The following is a 24,394-nucleotide window of genomic DNA, read 5'->3' on the forward strand; positions in this document are numbered from 1 at the left end:
TTTTCATCGCCTCTGGCTCCCTTTTCTTTCTGGGTTTTCTTTACGCCGCCGTGATATCCAAGCTTCTTCCGCCTTCAGATAATCCTATCGTCTCCGCGATCCAAAGCGACCGGTAATTCCATATTTCTCTCTTTGTTTTCCCTGATTTTTTATTTGTCTATATTTCTGGGCAAGCATTAATTTTTCACCATATTATGATCTTGTTTGATCTTTTCAATGAATGGTTTTAGATTTTTGGTAGCAATATGTATGATTTACTTGTTACTTTTCAGCTGGTGGATTTTTTTTGAATTATTGTCAAATTTTAGAGGAGTAGGAAGGGCGACCCCAAGCCAATAAGGCTCCCCGCTTTGTGAGGGTCGGGGGAATGTTTATCGTAAGAAGCCTTACCTTTGCTTTGCAAAGAGGCCGTTTCCACGACTAGATCATATGACCTTTCGGTATTTCATTAAATTGATGTCAGTTGGCGTGTTTGCATCATTTTCATTCCGGGAATATGCTGCGTTTTACTAACGCACAAGTTATAGAAAAGTAAGTGGATCCTGCTTCGAAATTAGCTATGGCATACCCAATTTCCCATACCAAGTAAACATGCCCTGAGCAAAGCTAAATTTGGGACAGAATTATAGACTTGGCTTTCGGGTTTCATTTGAATTCGTAGAGACTGCAGCAAATTTATGCTGATGAGGCAGTTTGCCCTCGGTAAACATGATATGAAGGAACAGGGTTTTACTTTTCGACGGAAATGAAGCTTTCAAAGATGCTACAATCTGTGAGAAAAGCTTGTTTTTAATTGTATTCAGGAGGTGTGTAATTACCTAAGATGAAACACAGCAGTGAGGCAGATTAATCAAACCAATGTAGGCATCAGAGTAGGGGCTCTTAGGCATCATTCATAATTGTGAAGACTGATGGTAGATCACACATCATAACATGTTCGTTCCAACACCAATGAGTTGGAGGGCTGAAGTTAGTGTTCCTTGTTGCCATCCTTACAAAATTTGCAGGTACAAAAAGGTTATTAGCTGATTGTGCTCCACGACGCAAGCACGTATCATAGAGTGCTTAAATAAAGATGCTGCATTATTCAATTCTTGAACCTTAAAAAATCCACAAAACCAGACACACAAGATGATAAATATGCTTGCAAGTTCTATCCGCAAAACCTAAAAAATCTCAACTGTTGGCTTTAATGGCAGGCAAAAAGTCCAAATTATCAATCACTACATATTCTACAAGTTGTATTCTTAAATTTAGACTCATTTAAGACAGGCGTAGAGTGATAGTAGAGGAAAATTTTGAAGTTGCTCGATCATGCAATGGGATGCTTTTTTGTGTTCACTAAACATATATATATACAGGCCCTTTAACAAGAGGGATCCCCATTTAAAAAAAAAAAAAAAAATGAGGACGCCCTCTTGACCGTTGGATTGGCTTTAATAAAATTGTGTGGTTGAGATTAAATCATAGGCCACACAATCTCAACCACACAATTTCATTAAAGTCAAATCCAATGGATGAGAGGGTGTCCCCATTTTTTCAGAAAAATGGGGATCCCTCTTGTTAAAGGATTCCTATACATACATACATATATATATATATGTATGTATGTATGTATGTATGTATGTTTGTATGTATCTTTTGTATTCGCTTGTTTAATTGTGCATTACAAGAGATATGGCTTTTGTGTGTTCATGTGTCTCCCAATAGCATCACTCTTTATGGAGAAGAAAGCGAAAGGTACTGAGTGGTGATCGAAAATCCATTGATGGACCAAAATAATGTTGGATTGACAGATTCCAACTTCTCTTAAGTATGATTAAGTGAACTAGTGCCTAGAACTATCCAGTTGATATGGAAAAATCAAGATTAGCACGAACTTCAAATATAGAAAACTAGTGCCTAGAGGTATCAAGTTGTTTTGGAAAAATAAAGATTAGCACGACCTTCAAATATAGAAAACTTAATTGACTGGATTTTTGTTGTTGGCAGTAGTAGTATACTGAAAGTTCCTGTTTTTCATATTTTCTCCAACTTAGTTTTTTATTTTTGACAGGTATTATTGCTTCTTGGTGCCCTTGACTCTGCCGGTCCTCGTGGTAGCTGTATATTTTCACTGGCTCAGCATGAAACTGTTCAAGCATGCATGATTTTTTCTCCATCCCATCATCACCATCAGTTATGTTGGAAAGCCATGGAATTTGTTGCTAACTTATATGACTTGAGATTTAGCCAAGGGAGGCTACTTTCTTCATTTAAGTCTCCTCGATTAAGATAAAGCACTTTCCCCGCCACTCAAGCCTTGTGCAGACCGGGAAGGCTGTAACCTCTACAACCATTGCAAGGGTACATATATCTTTACCCTGTTTTGGACACACACTATTTGTCAAACCATTAATTGTAATATCCGAAAAGTTCTATGCCGAACTTTATGTTAAATTTTCATTCGAATAGCTAGATATTGCACTCAATTTATGTTTGATGAGGCAGTTTTCCTGCAATGTCAATAAACATATGATACGATATTGAAGGCTACCGTACTTTTTGCCGGAAATTACACATTTTTAGTATGCAATCTGGGTTCTGATTGTATTTGCGAGGTAGGTACCACAAGCTGATGAAACACCACAGTAAAGGAGGGAGACCAAATTTTGTGTCATTTTAATTTATCTTTAGGGCGTGGGTCGTCAAATTTATTAGATGTATGAGAGGAGAGAATTCTTCTTCATGAGCTGCCCGAATCAACTGTAGAACTAGACATTTTTGTATTATATCCACCTCTTGGTGATTTGGATGAGAAGTGTATCGAGCGACAGAAGCCGACTGTAATTTAAGCAGGACCTTGATTCTTGCTCAGACCTCCATTTGTACCTCACCGTTTTCCTTGTAATCTTGGCATCCAAACTCTGTTTACTTAATTTTTGACAACTTCAAAGACGATAGTCAGACGATGGAGTTTTAAGTAGCATTGCTTCACTGCTTCCCTCCAAATGAAAAACTATAATTTCTGCACTTTCGTTCTCTCATTCTGCACTTCTCTTTTATTTATATCTCTTGATTTTTCGTTCATTTAGGATGCATTTGGAAATGCTTTTAAAATCACTAAAATCACGTTTGATGAAAATGCTTTTGGAACCGATCCTAAAAGTTTATTCTTATTCTTACAAATCAAATAGCATTTCCCAAGGATCTGTCCTGTCCTATTCTATTCTAAACCATTCGTCGCTGCGCTGCTCCCAAGGACTAGTAAAATTGAAATAGAGAAATTCTTGGGTCATCTCAGTGGGTTCAAAAACCAGACGTTTCTCTTAATAATCATAACGTACTTTCACATATCCACTTAAAAGTAGATCTTTTCATTTTGGATAACCTTTGAAACCATAATTTGTTGATGTATGACGTAGAAACACAAATGAATCTTAAAAATGCACTTCAAAAACTTTTTAAAATAAAAAATTAACTTTACTAAAAACATTTTCAATTATATTAAAAACACTTTCTAAACCTGAAAAACCTTTCTAAACCCGCCTTTATTAACAAAAATGGATAGAGATTTTATGTGGGCTAGAATATGACACTTGGAACGTTCAAGCAGGGTTCCCCAAAAGCTTTTCCCCACCAAAAATGAAACGTTATCCAATCCACCCCTGTTTCTAAGATAATCTATCCAAATTCCCAAAACCCAGAATCCAGATTCTGCAGAAGAAATGCCACTGCAAACAAGTGCACTGGCTCTGGGTTCAGCCTCCTCTAAGCTCTTTACTACCGGCGATACCATTGCCTTCTGCAACAATGGCAGTAAGTCTTGTCTGTTGAATCACATCAACTTCTCAAGGCATTCCCACAAGTCTCACTGCAAGAGAAGATGTTCGGTTTACGCGTCGAGCAGAGTCTCCGGCACCCAACATTCTGGACTGGTTCAGGACTCGGCTCCCTCTGCAGAGGCCCTCCAAGACGCTCGGGTGTGTTCAATTTTCCAATTTCTTGTCATGTGTTTCGCTTGATTAGTAGTGTGTGTTTTTGAATTTGTAACTTTGTATTGGGTACTTTCATTTTTCCATGCTTTCGGGTTTTGTGTTTTGTATGGCATGCTTATATGTGTTGAATGTGAATTCGAAGAACCCCATTTGCCTCTTGGAATGACAGAACCCAACCCCATGTTTTAAGGGCAATGTTTTTAAATGGGAGTGATCAGAGGTAGAGTTAAGTACCTTAATTTTTGAGTTCTTACCGTCGAATGAATATAATGGCAATGGTTCAGAGCATGCAAATTATTATATTTCCCTTACCGGTGTGGATAGACCAGAATAAATGGAGGCATTGCTGTGGTTTGTTCTGTTTATTCGTTATCCGCAAGAAGAATATAATTATTTGAAAATGGAGAAGCATTTCAAGTTGGTCTGATTTCACAAGTTTAATTCTCCATACTCTTGTACGAGCTAATACTTAATTTCTGCAAAGAAGTAGAGATCTGCTGATTGGAAGGTAGCAAAGGCTTATATTGACAGTGGATTGATCTATGAGGGCATGGTTGAAGGATATAATGGTGGAGGTTTGCTGATTAAGTTTCATTCCCTAGTGGGGTTTCTTCCATTTCCACAGTTGAGCCCATCACATTTTTGCAAAGGTACTGATTTACTAACTGTAGTTGCTCTTCTTGTTCTGTTCTTGTTTTCAAATTTTTTTTTTTTTAATTAATTAAGTTTTGTTGATATCATAGTGTCGATAACAATTTCCATTGAGTCGCATGGTCTTCATGTGGATGGATTTGAGATGCCTTTCACTTTCCCTTACGAGAGAGTGACCCTATGTTGGGGCAAGGTTTGGCTAGGGTGGGAAATATCTCTCTATGTAGCTGTTCTATTTGTTAGCCTTTTGTTTTCTACTTGTATACGTTGTATGACATTGAAGTTAAACATTTGACATGATTTTTTTCTTGAAGTTTCATGTAAAGATCCTCTGTTTTGTATATTATTCAAATTCGAAGTCTTCCTATGAAGAAAACTTACAGGCATGCAGTATGCCTTGGCATTGCCTTCTTTACTTTGAATGACTACTATTAGGGGAACCAATCCTGCATATTGGTACTAGTATGCTGATATCCAATTATCCATACATCTATGTTAATTGGAATGAGTATTTTTACCAACTTTATGTCCTAGGAAGTGTACTTGTAATTTATATTCTATTATGTTTATGATTCCATTTCATGCAGAACGGGGAAAAGGCCTCCAAGAGATTGCAAAAGGTTTACCTGGTTCACTAATATCCGTGAAGGTGATGATCTTAATTACATAAATATATTTTTCATTAACTTGTTAAATATTCCATTCACCTCAAACTGTTGATCTTTTTAGAAAAAACCATCTTATCAAAAGGGCATTTCACTAGGCATTAACTTGTTTTTTTTTTCGCTGTTTTGTGTTGAATAGTGGGAAAAGGGTGAGGTTTCGGAAGAGAGGTGGGGAAAATTCCGTATCCTTTTCTTTTCCTAGATTATACAGACTATCAGTGTCAAAATTTTTGCATACCTAGGGGGTGTGTTAATCCCTCTCAGTTTCAAAGAAGTTGGGATGTTGGGTTTCAACTTTCATAGAAACTTGAATGGTTTGGAAGTTGGGGAGCTTATGCCCTTATTATCTCAGTCAGATGTGGGTTCATCAAGGATGGATAGGTGGAGGTGGATGCTGGGGCCATAAGGGGTCTTTCCTTTTAAATCTTATTCGAGTCAGTTGATGGAGGACCCTTCTATATCCTATTATATCTCCTCAATACAATTTGAAGGATGAAAGTACCTCCAAAGGTTTGGTTGTTTGATTGGATTATTGCTCATGGGAGGGTTAACAATTGTGATATGGTTCCTCAATTGTGAATTTGTGATACCAAGGAGTACCCTTGGTATATATGTTTAAAGTGGTTAGCTTAGTCACCCCCATGCTAACAGTGGAGAGAAGGAAAGGCGTGGGATCAGTAAATCTAAGGCTTTTGATATAGCAATTTTGGTGTCTTGACCTTTAATTGCTTGATTGAAGCTCTGCATGGAAGTTAGAGAGAGAGAGAACTGGGTGCATGATAGTGGTGACTAGTTGAGGGTCATATCATTGTACTTTCCAACCAAAATGATGACTGAACCATTATTTCTTTGATATGTCAATCAAAAAAAAAAAAAAAAAAATCATGTCAATTTGGTCAATCTGTTTCTGACCTTATTGGTCAGGCCGACAATAAGACTAATGAAAAATAATGGAAGGCTGAAAGGCTGACTACTTAAAGAACATAAGTAGCTTGAAAAAGCAGATTACATAAAAGTCATCTAGAGTCTTAGAAGATGAAGATGAAATTAGTACTATATGGATGTAAAACGAATGTAGTTTGGACTTGTACTTGCATCAGTACTCGTTTTCCATGGTTGGTGCAATGTTTGGCATTTGTCTTTTTTTTAGATTTTACAGTCGTGTTTTTCCTTTTTGTGAGACCAGATGATGATATGCAAAGATTTCATTTTTAAGTTTCACTCTATTACCTAGTCACAATTATTATACAGATTTGCTATTTTTCCTGTTTGGAATGTACAAAAGAGTTGTCTTTAATGTACAACTTATCTCAGTTGCTTGATATTTTAGGTGATCCAAGCAGACGAAGAGAACAAGAAACTAATTTTCTCAGAAAAGGAAGCTGTCTGGTCAAAGTTTTCTGAGCAAATTAGTGTTGGGGATGTTTTTGAAGCTCGGGTGGGTTCTATGGAGGATTATGGTGCATTTGTTCACCTGCGATTTCCTGATGGTATTTTTCTTATATGCTGTTCTACATTTTGATTCGATATGAAAAAAAAAAAAAGAACGGAATTCCTAATTGGCATCTAAAACAATGAAACAGGTCTTTATCATCTGACTGGACTAGTACATGTCTCAGAGGTTTCATGGGATTTAGTTCAGGATATAAGAGACATTTTAACTGAGGGTGACGACGTAAGGGTCAAGATTATTAATATCGATAGGTGAGTTCTATTGTATGATTAAAATTTTAGGTGTTATGCACACGCACACACAATTTCATGCAAAAATGTCCTTAAATAAAGCCATATTTCTCATCTGTTTGATCAGAAAGACCGTTCACAGTTGAGACTTAAGGTGCATGTGATGATAAAATTAAACAAAATTGTTTAGTTTCCACCTGACTTACCTATACAGATAAATTCAGATGAGTTTTCATTTGAAAATCTTATGCAGAGAAAAGTCAAGAATTACACTTTCCATTAAACAATTGGAGGAAGATCCGCTTCTAGAAACATTGGACAAAGTAATACCACAGGTTTGTAACATGCTAATATCTGATATATCAGTTGTAGTCTCGTTTATAATTCTCAACTGATGAGTTTGACGATTCACAGGATGATTCTATTGATCCTGATTCTTTGAGCACTAGCACTAGCACTAGCAATGATATAGAACCTCTTCCAGGCCTTGCATCCATACTTGAAGAGCTAGTACAGGAAGATGGGTAAGGTTTTTGCATTTTTTGGTTTATGAAGAGCTATTTCTGAATAATTTAATGGCTTCGATTGAGAAACTAGAATCCGTATGAATATTTAGGATTTGGAAAAGTTCCAAGACTGTAACATTGCTGTCAAGAGTCAAGACAATATTTATCTCAACATAAACTGATGACAGTTACCAAAAACTAGATTTTGTCAGAACTTCAAAAAAAGTGTGCATAAAGAAATAAATGATTAACTATCGAACTCCATTCATGAACTCATACATGTTCTGAGGTCAAAACTCAACTCCTTCGGTGACAACTCATGCATGGAATTGAGGCCACAAGGATGATTTTAATTTTTTTATTTTTTTGCAACAAAGTAGTCCAGGCATCTTTGGCTTCTCATTAGATAAAAGTTAATTCATTATATTTTTCAAAATATATTATTCCAAAATTGCACTTATAAGCATGAAGTTTCCAAAGCATTGGTTGTGGTTAAATTACACGCTTTCAAATACTGAGTGGTAAACTGTTGCAGTTCAGATTATTAGTCTATTAGGAGTTTCTTGTAAACATTTATTTGTTGAATCTAATGGGAACAGTATTTTGTTGTTTACTTGATATACATTATTGGCTCAATCCCCAACAACTTAAGCTTTTAAGGGTCGGCGATTATCTTACATTCTATCATAGCCTTGGTTTGCATGAGGTCCTGGGTTCAAATCTCCATTCCCTGCTTCTTTGGTTTGCAAGGTGCAGGGTGGGGCTACGCCCATATGTGTTTCGATGTCTCCAATTCTTTGGATCTCCATCCCTAGGATGGGGCTACACATGAGGAGGGAGAGTGTAGCGAGCTATCAATATATTTTATTTGCCATTCATAACTTGATTTTTGGATCATTGATTATATTTATATATTAACAGTTATTATATTATATGAGTAGTAATGTTATAACAACAGTATTCCAGACGTGATGAATGTTGCCTTCCAGAATGGGTGTAAATGAGGAAGGAGTTTGCTAGCTACAAAAGCATGTGCCTCCTTTGAATGATTTTCTGTAGTCACAATGTAATCTTATTTTGCGTGTGTATATTCATCTTGCTCGTTAATTATCTTCTTGGAGTTCAAACATACCGTGTGAATTGCTTGGTTTTTGAGAAACTGATGTCTTGATTGTTGCTGCCTTAATACTTTCCAGTATAGATGATGTACGAATCAGTCGCCAGGGGTTTGAGAAAAGGGTGGTTTCACAGGACCTGCAGCTTTGGCTTTCGAATGTGAGTTCCTTTCTGCGAAATGACTCAATCTAAGCAACTCTATTTTCTTATTGTAAAACCTTCATTTTTATCTTATTTTTAAACAGTCACCGGCCATTAATCGGAAATTTACTCTCCTTGCTCGTGCGGGAAGGCAGGTGAGTTTCATTATGTTCGACCTCACGCTCTCTCTCTCTCTCTCTCTCTCTCTCTCTCTCTCTCTCTCTCTCTCTCAAATCAAACACTGTTAAGAACATGTACGCTTTCGGAAGTGCACACATACAAACGTTGTTTATATGATCTGTGATTCAGGTTCAGGAAATACAACTGACTACAACACTTGATCAGGAAGGTATCAAAAAAGCCCTGCAGCATGTACTGGAGCGTGTGCCGTAGATGAATCTGTTCCATTCCACAGTTATATTCAGGTTGTGATTTTTTTCTGTATAGAAATTAGAAAAAAAAATATATATATTTTTTCAAATTCCGCTCTCAGCTGTATAAAAGAATTACGAGCAAAGGTTGGTCGATATCATACATGTTTAACATTAATTTCCTTTTGTTAGAAATTAATTGGGACTTGGCGTAACTGAGTGGAATGATGATCTAGAATTCAAACAGCAAACCCTAGTTAGTAGAACGCTTTGTTGTTGTTAGGAATGAGTTGGCTTTTCAGTTTTCATTGCATTTGCCTCAAAGTACAGATGAACAGCTGAAGTCCAATTTTAATTAATTATCATTGTGCGTTGTTTTACATATAAACCTAGTTTGGTGTTTAGATTGAATTTGATTAGATTTCATTAGGGGTGGGCACTTAGAACTGAAAACCGAAACCGAAACACGAATCAAATTGAACCGTACCAAACGGTTTGGTTTTGCGGTTTTGAAACGAACATAGAAAACAGTTTGGTTTTGGTTTTAGCTTTTGAAAACCGCACTGAAACCAAACTACACCGCAAATATTAATAAATATTTAATTAAATGTCCATATTAGATTTCATGTTTAATTGGTTGTTTGTTAGAATTTATATACTTAGTATGGACTCAACCACACTAGAATGTCATCATTCATCACTTTCTTTGGTTCATTAACTTGAAGGACCTTTGTTATTTTGTATCATCACACACATATATGTATAAGGGTGGACTAACCTTGTTATCAAGAGTTGAACAATGATCTAATGAAGTCCACTCATTTGAAGCATGATATCACATATTCTAGTATGAAAGTTTCGCTCACGTTTAATGAATTCAAATTTATTCAACTTGTTTTATGATAAACATTGTAAGGGACACCTTTTTGTTGCACAAACATGTTTTAACATCACAATTGCATGCAACATGCTAATTGTTTAGATAACAAATGTCTTTTTCTTATTGCTATTAGGAAATGCTTATTAATATGTTAAATTGCAAATTGTACATTTTTTTTCTTAAAAACCAAACCGAAACCATTTGAAACCGTACTGAACCAAACCAAACGGTTTAGTTTCATTTCGGTTTTGGCTTCAAAATCGCACCAAACCAAACCGTACTCATCCCTAAATTTCATATCTTGTTTAAGTTGAAGTTAGATGATGGATGAGTCATGATCGAAATTATCCGAAGTTTGTCACGTTTTCAAATCACCCACATTTTTTGTGAGTAAACAGAAAAGTCGAATGATAGAATTAAAAATCATTGATTCTGTTGAGATCTGGCTTGGTGATAAGAACAAGAATTTTGCTGGTTTTTGTTTGAATCTCACGTGACTTTAACATTCCTAATTTACAACAATTAAAAATCAAAAAATAAATAAAAATTAAAAATATACCTCTCCTCCCTCTCTTTACTTTTAGGTTCTCTCACCCTCTTTTCCTCTCTTCTTTAATTTAAAAAACAAAAATAAAAAAGAATAAAAAATTTCACACACTTTATGAGTGGATATATATTTAACGATAAAGACTAGAAAAAAAACCCCAATTAAAAGCAAGAGTAAGAAAAGCGGCAAAAGCGTTGTTTTGGGTACAACTTCTTGTCAAACCTGATCTCCAACTTGTTCTTATCATCAAACCAGATCTCCACTAATGCTTGGAAATCATTAACGATGAAGAATTTTTTTTATTTAATTCAGGAGTTGAGAATGCAACAAAACTTGATCTCCTGCTTATTCCACTAGGGTCTTGCATGACCTTGCCATCATGATTAATTAAATAATTAGTATCCGAGACTAAAATGATCGAAAGCTTTATATGTGCACTCACTATTTGATGGATATTTTGTATTTGACATTATCGATTTAGTTTGCGTTATTTTTCAATTTTGCAGATATTATTTATGAAATGAAATTAAGAATTAGACACTATTTCTAAATTTAAACTATAGGTGGAAACCATTTATAAAATTAAACTATACACTATTTATGAAATTAGACCAATAATTAGACATTATTTATGAAATCTGACCAAGAACTAGGCATTATTTATGAAAGTGGACCAATAATTAGACACTATTTATGGAACTGAATCTCATAACTAGACACTATTGATGAAACATGACTAAGAACTAGACACTATTTATGAAAGTGGACCAAGAACTAGACACTATTTATGAAACATGACCAATAAATAGTGTAGTACCATTTAGTTTCATAAATAGTGCCCAGTTTCATAAATAATGTTCAGTTTCAAAAACAGTGTCTGTGATGGATACACGGGTCCTAGCATTAGGTTTTCTTTTTAATTTTTTATATTAAAATTGTGTCATTTTCATTAAAATTTAAATTCTTTTTCCTTTTTTTAAAAAAATTAAAATTTAAGGGTTTTTCATTAATATTTAATTATTTTCATTAAAAATAAGTTTATAGCATGAATTTTTGTTAAAATAAAATTAGCCCAAACCCTTTTCATGAAAGCTCTAAAAAAAGTGTTAGTAAACACACTCCATTGTCTTATTTTCTTACCCGTTTGAAAATAATATATTTATGGACAAATTTATCCTTGTAAAATGACCTCCAAATACCTAAAGACCAACCAATCAAGTTTTGTCACATAATTATTAGTTATACGCTTTAAAGTTTTGAAACCTAAAGCATCATAGTGAGAAGTTGGCGATTGCTTTTGCCTTAATGAACATTCCTAAGGGTGTACAAGTAAGGATTATGAAGAATTTGCGGGTTTGTATCAATTGTCATGGTGCTATTAACTACATATCTCTAATAGAAAAATCGAGAGATCATAGTACTTGATGCTAGTAGATTTCATCACTTTAAAGAAGGCAAGTGTTCTTGTGGAGATTACTGGTAGGGGGTTATATGGGTAAGTGTTATTCGTCTGGTTTATGAATGTTTTTAACTTTTCTTTTCATTTTATTGTAGCACAAAATTCAGAAATATTCATAGCGTGCGTATGGATTGGCATTCCCAAAATAAATCACGGTATTAATACACATAACCTGAGTCCAATACAATGAAAAATCCTTGTCAGGAGTTGTACTTGTATCAGTCATTGCAATAGGACCTGGTGGTTTTTGGTTTTCCCATCCTTGCATTTACTATTTCATATTTTTTGGTTGTCAAGGAACCAAAGTGGAGGAAGACGAACATAATATTGAGTGAATTGTTAGAATTCTCGTCAAGAGGTTTTCCCAGAGGATTTCGTGGAAGATTTCATAGAAGACTTATATTAAAGTGGATGATGATATAGATTTTGCACTAAAGCATTTTTGAGGTGTGGTGGTGTTGCGATGGTTGGCAACCTAGGCGGAAACTGGGTGTTGATGTGGCGTGGTTTTGAGGGTGTTGGTATGTCTGAGATGGGGTTTTGGGGAATGGTGCGGTTGGGCTGAGGATTTGAGGGTGTCGATGGTGGTTTGGCTAGGTGTAAAGAGATGATACAAATTCATGTCAGCGAGAATGGCACCCGTTCTCCATTGCTGTAACTAAACTAAGGTCTAATAATAATTGCTTTATAAAATTATATCTTTGTTAAATCTAACAAAAAAATTCTTTAGGGTTGTTTTGGGAATATTGGTGGGTGAGGAAAGAGTTATGTGTTTTTTCACTTTTTATGCAGGGTGAGAATATAAGATGGGTGGGAAAATAAGACAACAGGGTGAGTATAACACCACTAAAAAAATTAAAATAAAACCCAACGAACCCTTTTCCACTTGAGATTTTTTAGTGTGACGGGACAAGGTCGGTACACCAATTGTAATAATATAATGGGTTAATCTCAGTTTACTACCTTGAAGTTTCATGATTTTCAACATTTGGTACATGAAGTTTTTTCATTCCAGAGTCATACCTCAAGTCTTAATTTTGGGACAGTTCAATACATCCATTAAGTTTTTCATTAGAACTTCTGTTAACTGATGATGGGGCGTCTACGTGGACAATAACTGAGCGACACGTGTCAATATAGGCCCACTTCAATATTAAAAAAATTCAAAAAAAAAAAAAAAAAAAACCACTCGTCTTCTACCTCCCCCCACCCCTCCCTTCCTTCTTTCCTTTGCAACCCGCAGTGAGGATCCTCCTCATCAAGCACATTGGACTGTTGAAATTTTATCCAACGGCTACAATTATTATAACTTTTAGAGGGGCCTTCTGTTTGTAGTCATTGGATAAAATTTCAACAGCCCGATAGGCTTGGTTAAGAGGATCCTCACCCTTTGCTCAAGAGAGGATCATGATCCGTATGTTTTGATATGAGTCTAATGTATTGCACATTCATAGGTACGGTCTAATAAGTAGAGCAATTAAAGTGTCCATAATTTGAAAACAAAATTGCATCGACTGTCGTTGAATGTTTTATCATGGCTCTTCCATAATTAACATGAAACTTTAAATTACACATCAAATCTTATCATTTCATAAAAAAACTCTCATCTTTTTTAGTGTAAAATATATTGTTGTATTAAAAAAAAAAAAAAAGTTACTTATCAAATCTCATGGTTTAATCAAAAACTCTATCCGGCTCATGTTTTGAATTTTCCTCACGATTCTTGCAGATTAGTATCCAAATTTGAATTTGAATTCGCATGAAGCTATGAGAACTACAAGTAATTTTACATGTTTTCGTTGAGTCGTTTACAACAGTAAGCTTCATTTTTGCTAGTATTTGTTACATGATTCTAGTCTACATGATTCGTGAGTATTATACATTGATTGTCTTACGTAAGTAATTGCTCAAGATGCTTTTGACATTGATTGTGTTAGCTTCGGGGGCTTTTAACATTACCAAGATGGAAGACTACATCTTACTGTTAGAATTATGTAAAATTACTTATTCCACCATGATAGGTAGTTACAATACGATAGGTGGTTTAGCTTGTACAAGTGCTTATATGGCAGGTAGTTCGGACTGTAAAAATACTTATATAATATGTAGTTTAGATTATAAAAGATCAGTTGAAATCTAAGTTTATGTTGACTAATATTATAATATGATAGGTAGTTTAGCTTGTACAAGTACTTATATGACATGTAGTTTAGATTATAAAAGTACTTATATAATAGGTAGCTTAGATTGTAAAAGATCAACTGAAATCTGAGTTTATGTCGACTAATAGGGTACCTGAGTTAAAAAAAAGAAAAAGAAAATAATATAACTAATAGCGAGGCCCCCCAAGAGATTTACAGGTGTCTGAAATTTTGGAAATGTCCTAAATTAATTTTAGGAAATATTTGGTGCGAATAGAATGACTCTAACTTTGGCTTATAGCACACAGTTTTTTGTGAAAAAAAAAATTTGAAATTTTTAGCTTTAAGAAATATTTTGCGTTGGAGTTAAGGAAAATATTGCAAAACTTTTGGATGTGATCCTACCGATTATTAGGTCCTGAAACTATTTTTTATTGATTCTTAAAGTGAGAAAATAGAAAAATATCTTTAAATTTAGGTTTTAAATCATTGACTACAAGTGTTTAAAAGTGAATTATAATATATTTTGCACGGAAAAAATATATTTTGAAAAACACGAATATGATAATTTGTTGTTATGGTAAGAGAAATAAAAAAAAACATTAACAAAATAAAAAAATAAAAAAATAACCGAAAAATAAAAAATTGAAAAAGGAGGGATCGGTAGGAAGATAGCGACTTTTTGTAGGAATAGTCGCTATCTTTTTAACGATTATATTGATAAAGAATAGTTAGCAAAGTACCGATCGTATCATTTTTTTTTTCTTTTTCCATTGAATAGCTATAGTAGAGTAAAATAGTAATCACAATGTAAAGTATAACCTAACAACAAAAAGTGTTGACACATGGAGTCATATTCATGGACCTAAATAAAAAAATAACTAAAAATTGGACTAATCTAATTGTTAGGCCATAAAATTGGGAAATTGATCATTTCCGGATCTCTTCCACTAAATCCACCCAATCACCTAATTCGGATCCTTGAAATTTAGTTCAACGGCTAAAGTTATTATAACTTTTAAATGGGTCCCCTGTTAGTAGCCGTTGGATTAAATTTCAAGGGCCTGAATTGATTGATTGAATGAATTTGGTGGAAAAGATCTGGAGAGGATCTCTTTCTATAAAATTGGACCTATTTCAAGCTAGTTTATTTACACATACCAGATTTGTAAGGAAGAAGTTAATTTAAACCACATATTAATGAAACTCTTTTTGTCAACTATAAAAGGGTGAAAAAATATTTTTGTCTTCTATTACAAAATAAAATTATGGACAATAAAGTAATTTGCACAAACTAAATTTTACAGTTGTTTTTAAAAACATCATCTACATGTAATCCTAATAAATCACCTACAAGAACTCTGGATTTTTACGGGTGTATTGTTTTATGAAACTTCGAATTTCTATGACACTTATTTTCAAAACTTCAAGTTCAAGTTTAAGTACGAACTCTAGGTTCATGATACCTGTAAACAAACGCAATATACATATGTAGTGAACGAGAATAGCTTTAGGACCTATGTGCGAAAAGAATGAATGACGACCCAAAATATGGGGCTATCGTGGCTTGTAGACCAAAAAGAGTGGTTGTTAAGTTGCTGGGCAACAAAGGAGAAGTAAATGGGTTAACAAATTATATACCTAATTATTGGGCTAAGAAGGAAAAGTGAAAAACAAGACCTAACCCATAGACTTGTTATTTCATGTGAGCCAAAAATAAAATAAGGCCCAAAAGAAAAAAAAAAAAAAAAAAAGTGGGACGGTTTGGTGCATATGCCCAATTGGATTGCGGGTCGACTGCAGGCAGCCTAGGTCTGTAAGAAAGGTGATGTAAAACGGCTTTGTTTTGGACCTTAGAATTTTGGAATAGGAACGACTTGGCTCGGGCAGCGCGGCTTCAGGCTACGGCTCCTATGCGTGTAGGGTTTGAAAAACCCCATTTTCTTCCTTCTCTTATTCACACATATTCAATTCACCATAATTATAAGAACAATAAATTGAAGCTGAATCTATAATTTGAAAAAAAAAAAAACCTAAAATTAGAGTTCATGCTTTATGGTGAATGTTTCAAGCAATCATTGCTAAAAAAAAAATATCAAAATTGAAACCATGTTTTATAGATTACTTGGATTGCTTGATGAATATTGTGAATGACTTTGTAGTAAACAAGCATTCAGTTTCTTAGCTCAGTGTCAGGAGCGTGTTTAACAATGCGTTGTGGCTTAAATTAACTAAAGGAGAGAGAGAGGGGTGGAGTTGCATAAAGAGAAAATATAGGCTTGAGAATTACTGTGATGATATTTCTCCGTACCTTGTGCCTTTTTTAAGAAAAATAATGGGGTTACTTGCCCTACAAGTAATACAAAGTTGTGCCTTTTTGTTTTTTGTAATTAATTCTTGAATTGTTTCTTACTAACATTAGTAGTTGTTGAGAGTATAAATATTCAAATAATGATTTCTGTTGTGACATTGGTGTGAATGCCCACATAAAAAAAAACAACCACATATGGCTAAGGGTGGAAAGTGGAAGAATAGAAGTCAAAATTATATTGCATTAAAAGAGCGTATGCTTGTATCGTATGGGTAGTACAAAAAGATAAAAAACATAAAGTAATAATCATGTTTTCCTCATTTGTCCATCTCTACGTTCATTTCTCTTATCTGATACTAGTGAAGAAAATAAACAGAATAATACATGACTCCCGTTTCACTTCAATCTCTAACAACTCTAATAATATATATAGGCACGTATTATCTGATAATAACATGTTTCTAAATGCTCAAGGTAATCATTATCTTGAATTGGTCAAAACTTCAAAAGACTCCAAAACAAAATTGTCGAACATTGTAATACTTTAGCATATTCAATCACATATATTAAACATTAGCCCGTTCTATCAATTATATTTTTCTCTCAAGTGAGGCATAAATATATATATATATATATTTATTTATTTATTATATAGCCCTTTATAACCAAATATATCTCGGGATACTAAATCTAGTTAGAAACTAATTTTTTTTTTTTGTTTTTTTTTGCTTTACATATATTAAAATAGACGGTTAAATGGGTACTCATTTATAACCACGAGTAATATCCATAACCGTCTATTTAAATTTCACAGGTAAACGGTTATACCCATAACCATTTATTTTTTTAAATGATTACCCATAACTGTAATCGTCAAATTTAAATAAACAGATAACCGCAGTTACCATAACCAATGGCTATTTGCCCATCCCTAACCTGCACCCCCTTCCCTCTCTTCTCTCTTCTGCACCTGCAACACCCTCTTCGGCTTTCCGTTTTCTCTCCCCCATTTTTATCCCCCCTTCACCATTCCTCTCCTAACCCCCACCCTCCTCTTCCTCCTCCTCCTCCTTATCCTGCACCCCAACCCCCACACCCTTCCCTCCCTTCTCTCCATTCCTCCTTATCCTATGTTCTCAAATAACAAATATATCCTCGCGAGCACAGTCTCTCTCGGTTCGAATTGAAACCCCCAAAACCACTCTCTCTTAAACCCTAACAAGAAGTTCACTCTCCCCTCGCACACCACCGAGCTACCCTGCCAGCATCTTTAGAACTTGATCTGATAAAAAAAAAAAAAAAAATCCTCCCATCTTCTCGCACTCTTCTACGTCTCTCGGCATCTCTCTCGTCGGGTCTCAGGTAATGATTTGATTTTCTCCCTCGTAATTTTCTGCTTTGATGGGTGGTTTAAATTTTCAATTTCTTCCATGGAAGACGAAGGCATTTTAGTATCAGTACAACTGTTTGGGCTTTTGTTTGAATTTTCTACCCAAATCTGGAAGGGGTGCGGGTTGCAGAGAGGGAAGAAGGAAGGGAGGGCGTTGGGGGAGGTAGACGACGAGCGGGTTTTTTGTATTTTTATTATAATTTTTTAATATTGAAGTGGGCCTTAACACGTGGCGTTCAATTATTATCTACGTGGACGCTACATCATCAGTTAATAGAAGTTCTAATAAATGTATGAAACTATCCCAAAATTTAAACTGGAGGTATGATTCTAAGATAAAAAAAAATTTCATGTACCAATGTTGACGAAATTTCAGTTAGGAAATTGAGATTCACTCTAATATAATTGGTTAGATACGAATAAAATTTCTCATTTTCAAATTATACTCCCGCCCCTCTAGAAGTCGGATGGCACATATCCGTCTTCTGTCCTCTGTAACGCACTCTCAAGCATCATCTCCCCTATCTGTAATTTGTTCACGCCCCAACACCGAACCCTACACATCTGAGATATCGTTCCCCTCTTCTTCTTCCTCGTACATCTTCTTCTTCTTTTTTTGGCAAGTCAAAGTTCTGTTTAGATAATTAGATGGCGATTCTGTTAGTTTTTCAAATTTAAGTAATTTTCCTTTTCCTACATCAATATAATTGATTGGACTGGGTTGTTATGTGGATCATGAAATTACAGTTATTTGGCATGTCCGAAAATGTTAGTTTTATACATTATGGATGAGTAACTCCATCAAAATTTTAGGTTATGCCGGATTGAGTAGTATGTATTTGACGTGGATTTTGGTGGGTTTGTTTTTTTAATAGCAGGCTTGAAGATTGGAAGAAGGTCTCCGATCCTAACAAGTACTTTATCTCCGACTTCGTTGGAATGGAGTAGACAGACGTAAGTAGTATGTATTTCCTATTTGATAACTTCATATTTGTAACCGTCATTGCATTATTACTTACCAGAAAATTTAGCAGAAAAATGGAATTTGGTTTTGTAACTGGATCTTTTGGTATTCGTGCAGTATGATCTTGGTTGTGACTAACTAGGGCTCTGGTCTTTAACTTAAGAACGTTCGACTTCTTGTCACAGTGCGATTGGAAAGGAGTTGGCAGCAGGAAACACAATCATTTGAACTTGTATCGTAATGGGGGATGTCGTTAGTAAAGCTGCAAATGGGGTCGGCGATCTACTTGAGAAAGCATTTTTGGCTCCATTTAAGACTATGTTCAATACCTCGTGCGAGTAAGTTGTATTGTTCTCTTTATTCTTGACCATGTTCTGTTCAACCAACCAGATGACCTAATTTCAGAAAAAAAATTAGTATGATGGTTTATGTCCTACACCTTTGCCGGAATAGATGCTGACTTCATTTCATCTGCAGTAGTTTGTTTGTTACACTGACTCGGAGGCTTCCTATAAGTCTCTTTTGTATAACATTTTTTTTTTCCATTTTCTCGTAAACTTACTTAGATGGTAAAATATTTTGGTGAATTACTTTGTTGGCAGAAGGAATTTCTTCGTAATGCACTTCTTAAATATTGTAATGCCCTTCATGCTAGTACAGATACGCTATACATGAAGTTTAAGTTTATATGTCCTTGTTTTGCCATTGGCGTTCATATTTTTACTTATTGATAGGCACTTTATGTTCTGAGGTTGTTGAGTGGACAAACAATGCGTTAGGCTCGTAGGCATTGATGCAGATCGAAAGGGGAAGTATTCCTTTGCAAGATGGGAAGATGAACACTTCTCGGCTTGCATATGTTCATTTTCAAGCAAAGATGATGTGACCGTATGCTAAATTTACCTTTGGATTATACTTCACAACTAATACTATAATATTTTCGATTCCGCAGGGATGTTTGTTCAGGACCCTGGGATTTGATTTGTTTCATTGAGCATCTTTGTGTCTCCAATCTATTGAGACTGTTAATGATATCGATCCTCTGCTACATAAGTAATTCTTCCTTCTTTAATTAGTTTAATCTTAATTCCACAATTTTCTTCGATTCGAAGATTATCTCCGAAGAGCATTTAAATTTGAGCTTCACTTTCAGAAGGGTTGGTTTGTTGCTTAATTACTCATATCTTTTATTTTCTTTCAGCTTTGTTGTTCTTTTATCTATTATTCAAGCTGGGAATCTTCCAATGCGTTGGAAAGAGCCTATGTAAAATGTGTTGGGCTGCATGTGAGACGTATTGGTTTGCATTGGAAGATATTACTTGTTTCTTGTGGTACAAGCTAAGGAACACTAGGAGGATAGACCGACGTCGTCACCGCCATCGCTGCCGCCGCCAATTTCGAGACATAGAACAAGGCTTCAGTTCGAGTGAAGAAAATGACTTGTGGGATAACCATCATAACTTAAACGTCAGTAGAAAGCGGAAGTCAGTCAGCAGGAGAAGAAAGGACAGGCTGCAGAGCTCGATTTACCCTTCAAGTAGGCATGATACTCGCAGCCATCGCCATGTAAGGTTAAAGTCTAGGGGAAGGTCTGTTCGTGTTGTGGGCAGGTCTCGAACGGTGAGAAGTTCTAGACGTCTTCAATTAAGCAAGGTGAGAACTGTTGGAAGGCAAGCCAGAACTTTGAAGAGGAGGAGAATTAGATGATTGTCTGTGATTCTGAAATTAGTTTGGAACTAGTATTGTATTTTGATTAGTTGAATTTAAGATATGATATATTTGATGAACATATGAGACTGGAAATCCTCGCGTATGAGGAGACAATGCGCGAATACCTCCCATCGGAGTCCAGAGACCATTTCTGAGAATCTGCATGGGACAGATGAAGGCATATACCTTCAACAGAGGATGTTCAATTACCTCAGGTTCTTTCAGGTCTGCCCTATGATTAGCCTTGCAAGACAATTTCTCAAAATATTTTGTATTATTTCTTTTTTCTTATTCGCATCACACGTACATGTATTGATCATTTGTCTGATCAGAAAGGAAGTTCTAGACATTGGGTTTGTTAGGCACAAGTTTGATCAGATGCTGCAACCATTTTCTCTGTGGTAATCCCAGCATTGCATATGTTGGCTATAGCTCGCGTGTACTTCATTCCGTATGCAGATAAATGTCCACAGTACTTCTCATAAATATTCAACTGCATGGAAAGAACTCAAAATTAATAATCTCGGAGATAAAACTTGTTGATTTACTTCAAAAATATGAACAAAGAAGCACATTCACTTGCGTGTCGTCTGTATCGATTTGATGTATAGAATTAGAGGAGATGAACTTACAAAGTTCTTGAAGCAGTCCCAATTATCTACCACAGGTTGCCCCTGTGGCCTAACATTCATTAAAACGTTTGAGCTCTTCTCGTGTCCGAACAAAACCTCGCCCAGTTTCGTTATGCTATAGTCCACGTTTTTCCTAAGAGCAATTTCAAGCAGCAGCTGCTTCTGAGCAACCTGTTTCTCTTGAGATCCAGTAGGAGCTCTTTGCAGCTGAAACATATAGAACAAAAAATACAAATTGTCAAAAACATATGAAAAGTTCTCTATATGGAGAGTTTGGCATGTACTAATCAATACATATATGTGTGTACATGAAAATTAAACACATTGAAGTTTGGAATTCAGAATAAAAGAAGAGCAGAAACCTTTTGCTGAAGGTAGAGGAGCTTCGTGTCACGTTGATTAACAGCCCTTGAGAATGAAGGTGAAGAGATATCGCTGGTGGAAGTAAGGCTACGATTAGAAAGATCTACACCCATGTAAGCAAAGAGGAGCTCCTGTTTATGACTCATATCTCCATACTGCATAACATGCGAATTAATTGTTCTTCTCCGAACCTGTAATTCAATCGACATGGTCACATGGTCATATTATTCTAATTTCACCAACACTAGAGATGATATCCATAAATATTTTACATACGAGAAATTTTCAAAATATTACCCTTTGATATTGATTCTCCAAAGTTTCTTTATGCAAATCACTTATGTCACTGCTCTCAAATGTGAAGATATGGTCCAAAAGTCACCAAAACAACAAAGTAATTAGCATGAGCATTTGATCGAAAAAGTATTTGAAACTGGCAAAGTAATGTACTCTGTTTCATTAGAACAGCATTTTCATAAAGAAAGGCACCGCTTTACCAATCCTCCATCCAGGAAATGCTATACAAGTCTCCCAAACAAGTATCAAACTCGGCAGGAACTGATAGGTCACCGGGACAATATGTTCCATAACTACTCTCTTCTGCATTCGATGCGGTGGTAGCATAAATATTCAGATTACTTGAAAGGAGGCCCTCAAACATGCTCCCTGCCTCGCAAGCTTCAATGTAAAATACCTAATTTTTTTTTTTCCACATAAATACATCAAAACCTCAGAAAATACATGAAAATCATCAAAAAAAGAGTTGAAAACTTCAGTAAGACTGTTACTCAAGTGAAAATTCTCACCATGCTTTTGTAACCTTTAGAAGCATTCTTCTTCTGCAGTACACTTATGAGATCTTTCGCATAAACACGATCACTAGGCATCCCTGAACACAATATACCGTTCATATGTAACCCGAAGTTTACTGAATTTATGGGACTATATAAGATCACAAAATATATATTTTCAAAGTTAATAAAATAAAAATAAAAGAACTACTAATTACCAAGTAATCCTACAGAACCATGGTCTGCATAATATATGAAAACATGGTCATTCGGACCGCTACTTAGAACCTTGCCACTTCCTCCGGTGAGAGCACTTTTGTCTCCGAGAATAACAGCATAGAGATTGCGTGCGTTAACGTGAGTTCCTGTATAATCCTGCATTAGAAAAAAAAATACTTACAGGTAATTAAACAATGTTAAACTAACAAATTAACCAGCTAGAAATTAAAAATCAAACTCAGAACATTAGTTACAACCTTGGGAACTCCTTTATAAACATCAGGTCCGTTTGGCTTGTTGATGATGACACCTTTTCGAGGATTTTCCGAGTTGTACGCGATATCATCGTACATGAAAACGATGATGTTCTCGTCTTTCAGTCCTCCTTTTTTAAGTATCTGGTACGCATGGCATATGTCAGCCTGCATGGAACGATAAAAGATTAAGACGTAACCCTAATTTTTATTACTTGTAACATATCTAAGATGAATAATTTACTAATAATACTATAAATAATCAAAATTTTGGACAAGCTTAGACCTGGTGCCTATAGTTGTAGTAACCATTTGATCCTGCAACAAGAACTGCCCATATTTTTCCCTTACCAGCAGTGGTACTTGGAGAGCCATTGTTATCTCCATTAATTTCAGGGAAGCACAAGCTTCCATGAATAGTCAAACTTAACAAAGTATAAGATAGTAAAACCACACAATAACCTTGATTAGCCATGATCTGCAGATTAACCTTGACAAACCAATAGCCAAACTCTCAAGTCAAGTGCGAATACATGCTCTTTTAATGAGGGAGTCAATTTATAGATGTCTTACGGTTGAAATGAATGGTTCAGATTAAATCTCCCCTACGTGCTCAAGAAGGAAATGCATGTCTAAAATCTTCTGAGGAATAGTTGTTTCAAACTTCATCAACCCACTCAACTCTTCATAATCAACTTGGTGATCCTAGACGTACGTGGCACACCATATCATGGATTAATACTAACAAATATAATGAAATACTCCAACCATCCATTAAGGACAACGATTTGTCATTTGTCAACCTCATATATAGTGTAAAAGATAATGGTTTATTACATTATAGTTTAATAGTATTTCTCTATATTTTAAATATGAGGTTTAGAGTACGTCTAGTGTATAAAGGTCCCTCTTGGCAACATGAAATTTTTTTGTCTTTATTACATTGATATTTTTACATTAAGGGAAGGGGGAGTTTTTGTTTTGTTTTTTTTTGTTGTTTTTAGTACATCGATATTTTTACATTAAGGGAATGAGGAATTTGGCTAATCCATACAATGAGCAGCTTAATCTGGTATCGAATTAGCCATCCACGAGATTAGAACCTAAGACCTCTCACTTCCAACTAAGTGAAGAGAAATACCACTAAACCGTAGTATAGTGTGGCTAATCAAGTGAATAGTAATCGTCTTTAATGAACAGTAATTGTCTATTGCATTTTCTCTCCTAAAACTGAATAGCCAAGACAATTCGTATTAAAATATTAGTATTTTTTATTTATTTTATAAAATAATAAAAAATGATTCTATTTTTTAATTTCGAACAGGTTTAATTTTAAATAAAGTGTCAAATTTAATAAATACAAATTACACAAAGTACCAAATTAAATAAATGCAAAATTACATAAAGCACCAAATTAAATAAATACGAAATTACATAAAGTACTAAATTAAAATACAAATTACATACCAAACGGTGTTATTAACTTAAAATTTATAGGAAAAAAAAAATACAAATTACATGTTTATAGAAAGGAAAAAAATCATCATTTTTTTTTTTAAAAATTGTAATTAATTTTTAATATTTTTAGAAATTTTATTAACTTAGTTAGTCTGGAGCGTTGGA

At 34.9% G+C, this 24,394-nt stretch overlaps 3 protein-coding genes across 13 annotated transcripts; 2 read left to right on the forward strand and 1 right to left on the reverse strand.

Moving 5' to 3' along the window:
- The first annotated feature begins 3,551 nt into the window (after nucleotides 1-3,551).
- Nucleotides 3,552-9,325, forward strand: LOC137723498 (Nucleic acid-binding proteins superfamily). 2 transcript variants are annotated; one of them, XR_015961372.1, is made up of 11 exons: nucleotides 3,579-3,962; nucleotides 4,468-4,627; nucleotides 5,216-5,277; nucleotides 6,624-6,783; nucleotides 6,877-6,997; nucleotides 7,230-7,311; nucleotides 7,391-7,500; nucleotides 8,441-8,548; nucleotides 8,679-8,757; nucleotides 8,844-8,894; nucleotides 9,049-9,325. XR_015961372.1 is itself a non-coding variant. In XM_068462691.2 (10 exons), exons 1-10 carry the CDS (start codon nucleotides 3,708-3,710, stop codon nucleotides 9,130-9,132), a joined length of 1,164 nt encoding a protein of 387 aa, XP_068318792.2. In that variant the 5' UTR covers nucleotides 3,552-3,707; the 3' UTR covers nucleotides 9,133-9,325. The 2 variants fall into 2 exon arrangements, 1 of the variants encoding a protein (XP_068318792.2); XM_068462691.2 differs by lacking the exon at nucleotides 8,441-8,548 and having other exon boundaries at nucleotides 3,552-3,962.
- Nucleotides 9,326-17,434: 8,109 nt separating this feature from the next.
- LOC137721871 (uncharacterized) lies at nucleotides 17,435-20,861 on the forward strand. Of its 10 annotated transcripts, none has more exons than XM_088692217.1 (5): nucleotides 17,435-17,810; nucleotides 18,717-18,799; nucleotides 18,920-19,140; nucleotides 19,755-19,855; nucleotides 20,004-20,861. In XM_088692217.1, exons 3-5 carry the CDS (start codon nucleotides 19,043-19,045, stop codon nucleotides 20,507-20,509), a joined length of 705 nt encoding a protein of 234 aa, XP_088548343.1. In that variant the 5' UTR covers nucleotides 17,435-17,810; nucleotides 18,717-18,799; nucleotides 18,920-19,042; the 3' UTR covers nucleotides 20,510-20,861. The 10 variants fall into 10 exon arrangements, with proteins under 10 accessions (XP_088548343.1, XP_088548346.1, XP_068317002.2 ...); XM_088692220.1 differs by having other exon boundaries at nucleotides 18,988-19,140; XM_068460901.2 differs by having other exon boundaries at nucleotides 18,717-18,792.
- On the reverse strand, nucleotides 20,768-23,312 carry LOC137721870 (vacuolar-processing enzyme-like). Its single transcript, XM_068460898.2, has 9 exons — nucleotides 23,058-23,312; nucleotides 22,775-22,939; nucleotides 22,517-22,673; nucleotides 22,314-22,396; nucleotides 22,005-22,201; nucleotides 21,805-21,853; nucleotides 21,507-21,698; nucleotides 21,145-21,351; nucleotides 20,768-21,005 (listed from the first exon to the last, which is right to left on the reverse strand). The coding sequence occupies exons 1-9, from the start codon at nucleotides 23,244-23,246 to the stop codon at nucleotides 20,871-20,873; spliced, it is 1,374 nt and encodes a 457-aa protein (XP_068316999.2). The 5' UTR covers nucleotides 23,247-23,312; the 3' UTR covers nucleotides 20,768-20,870.
- Between the last annotated feature and the right edge of the window lie 1,082 nt (nucleotides 23,313-24,394).

Source organism: Pyrus communis, chromosome 4 (genome assembly GCF_041283825.1).
Source record: "Pyrus communis isolate YQ-2024b chromosome 4, ASM4128382v1, whole genome shotgun sequence".
Taxonomy (NCBI): domain Eukaryota; kingdom Viridiplantae; phylum Streptophyta; class Magnoliopsida; order Rosales; family Rosaceae; genus Pyrus; species Pyrus communis.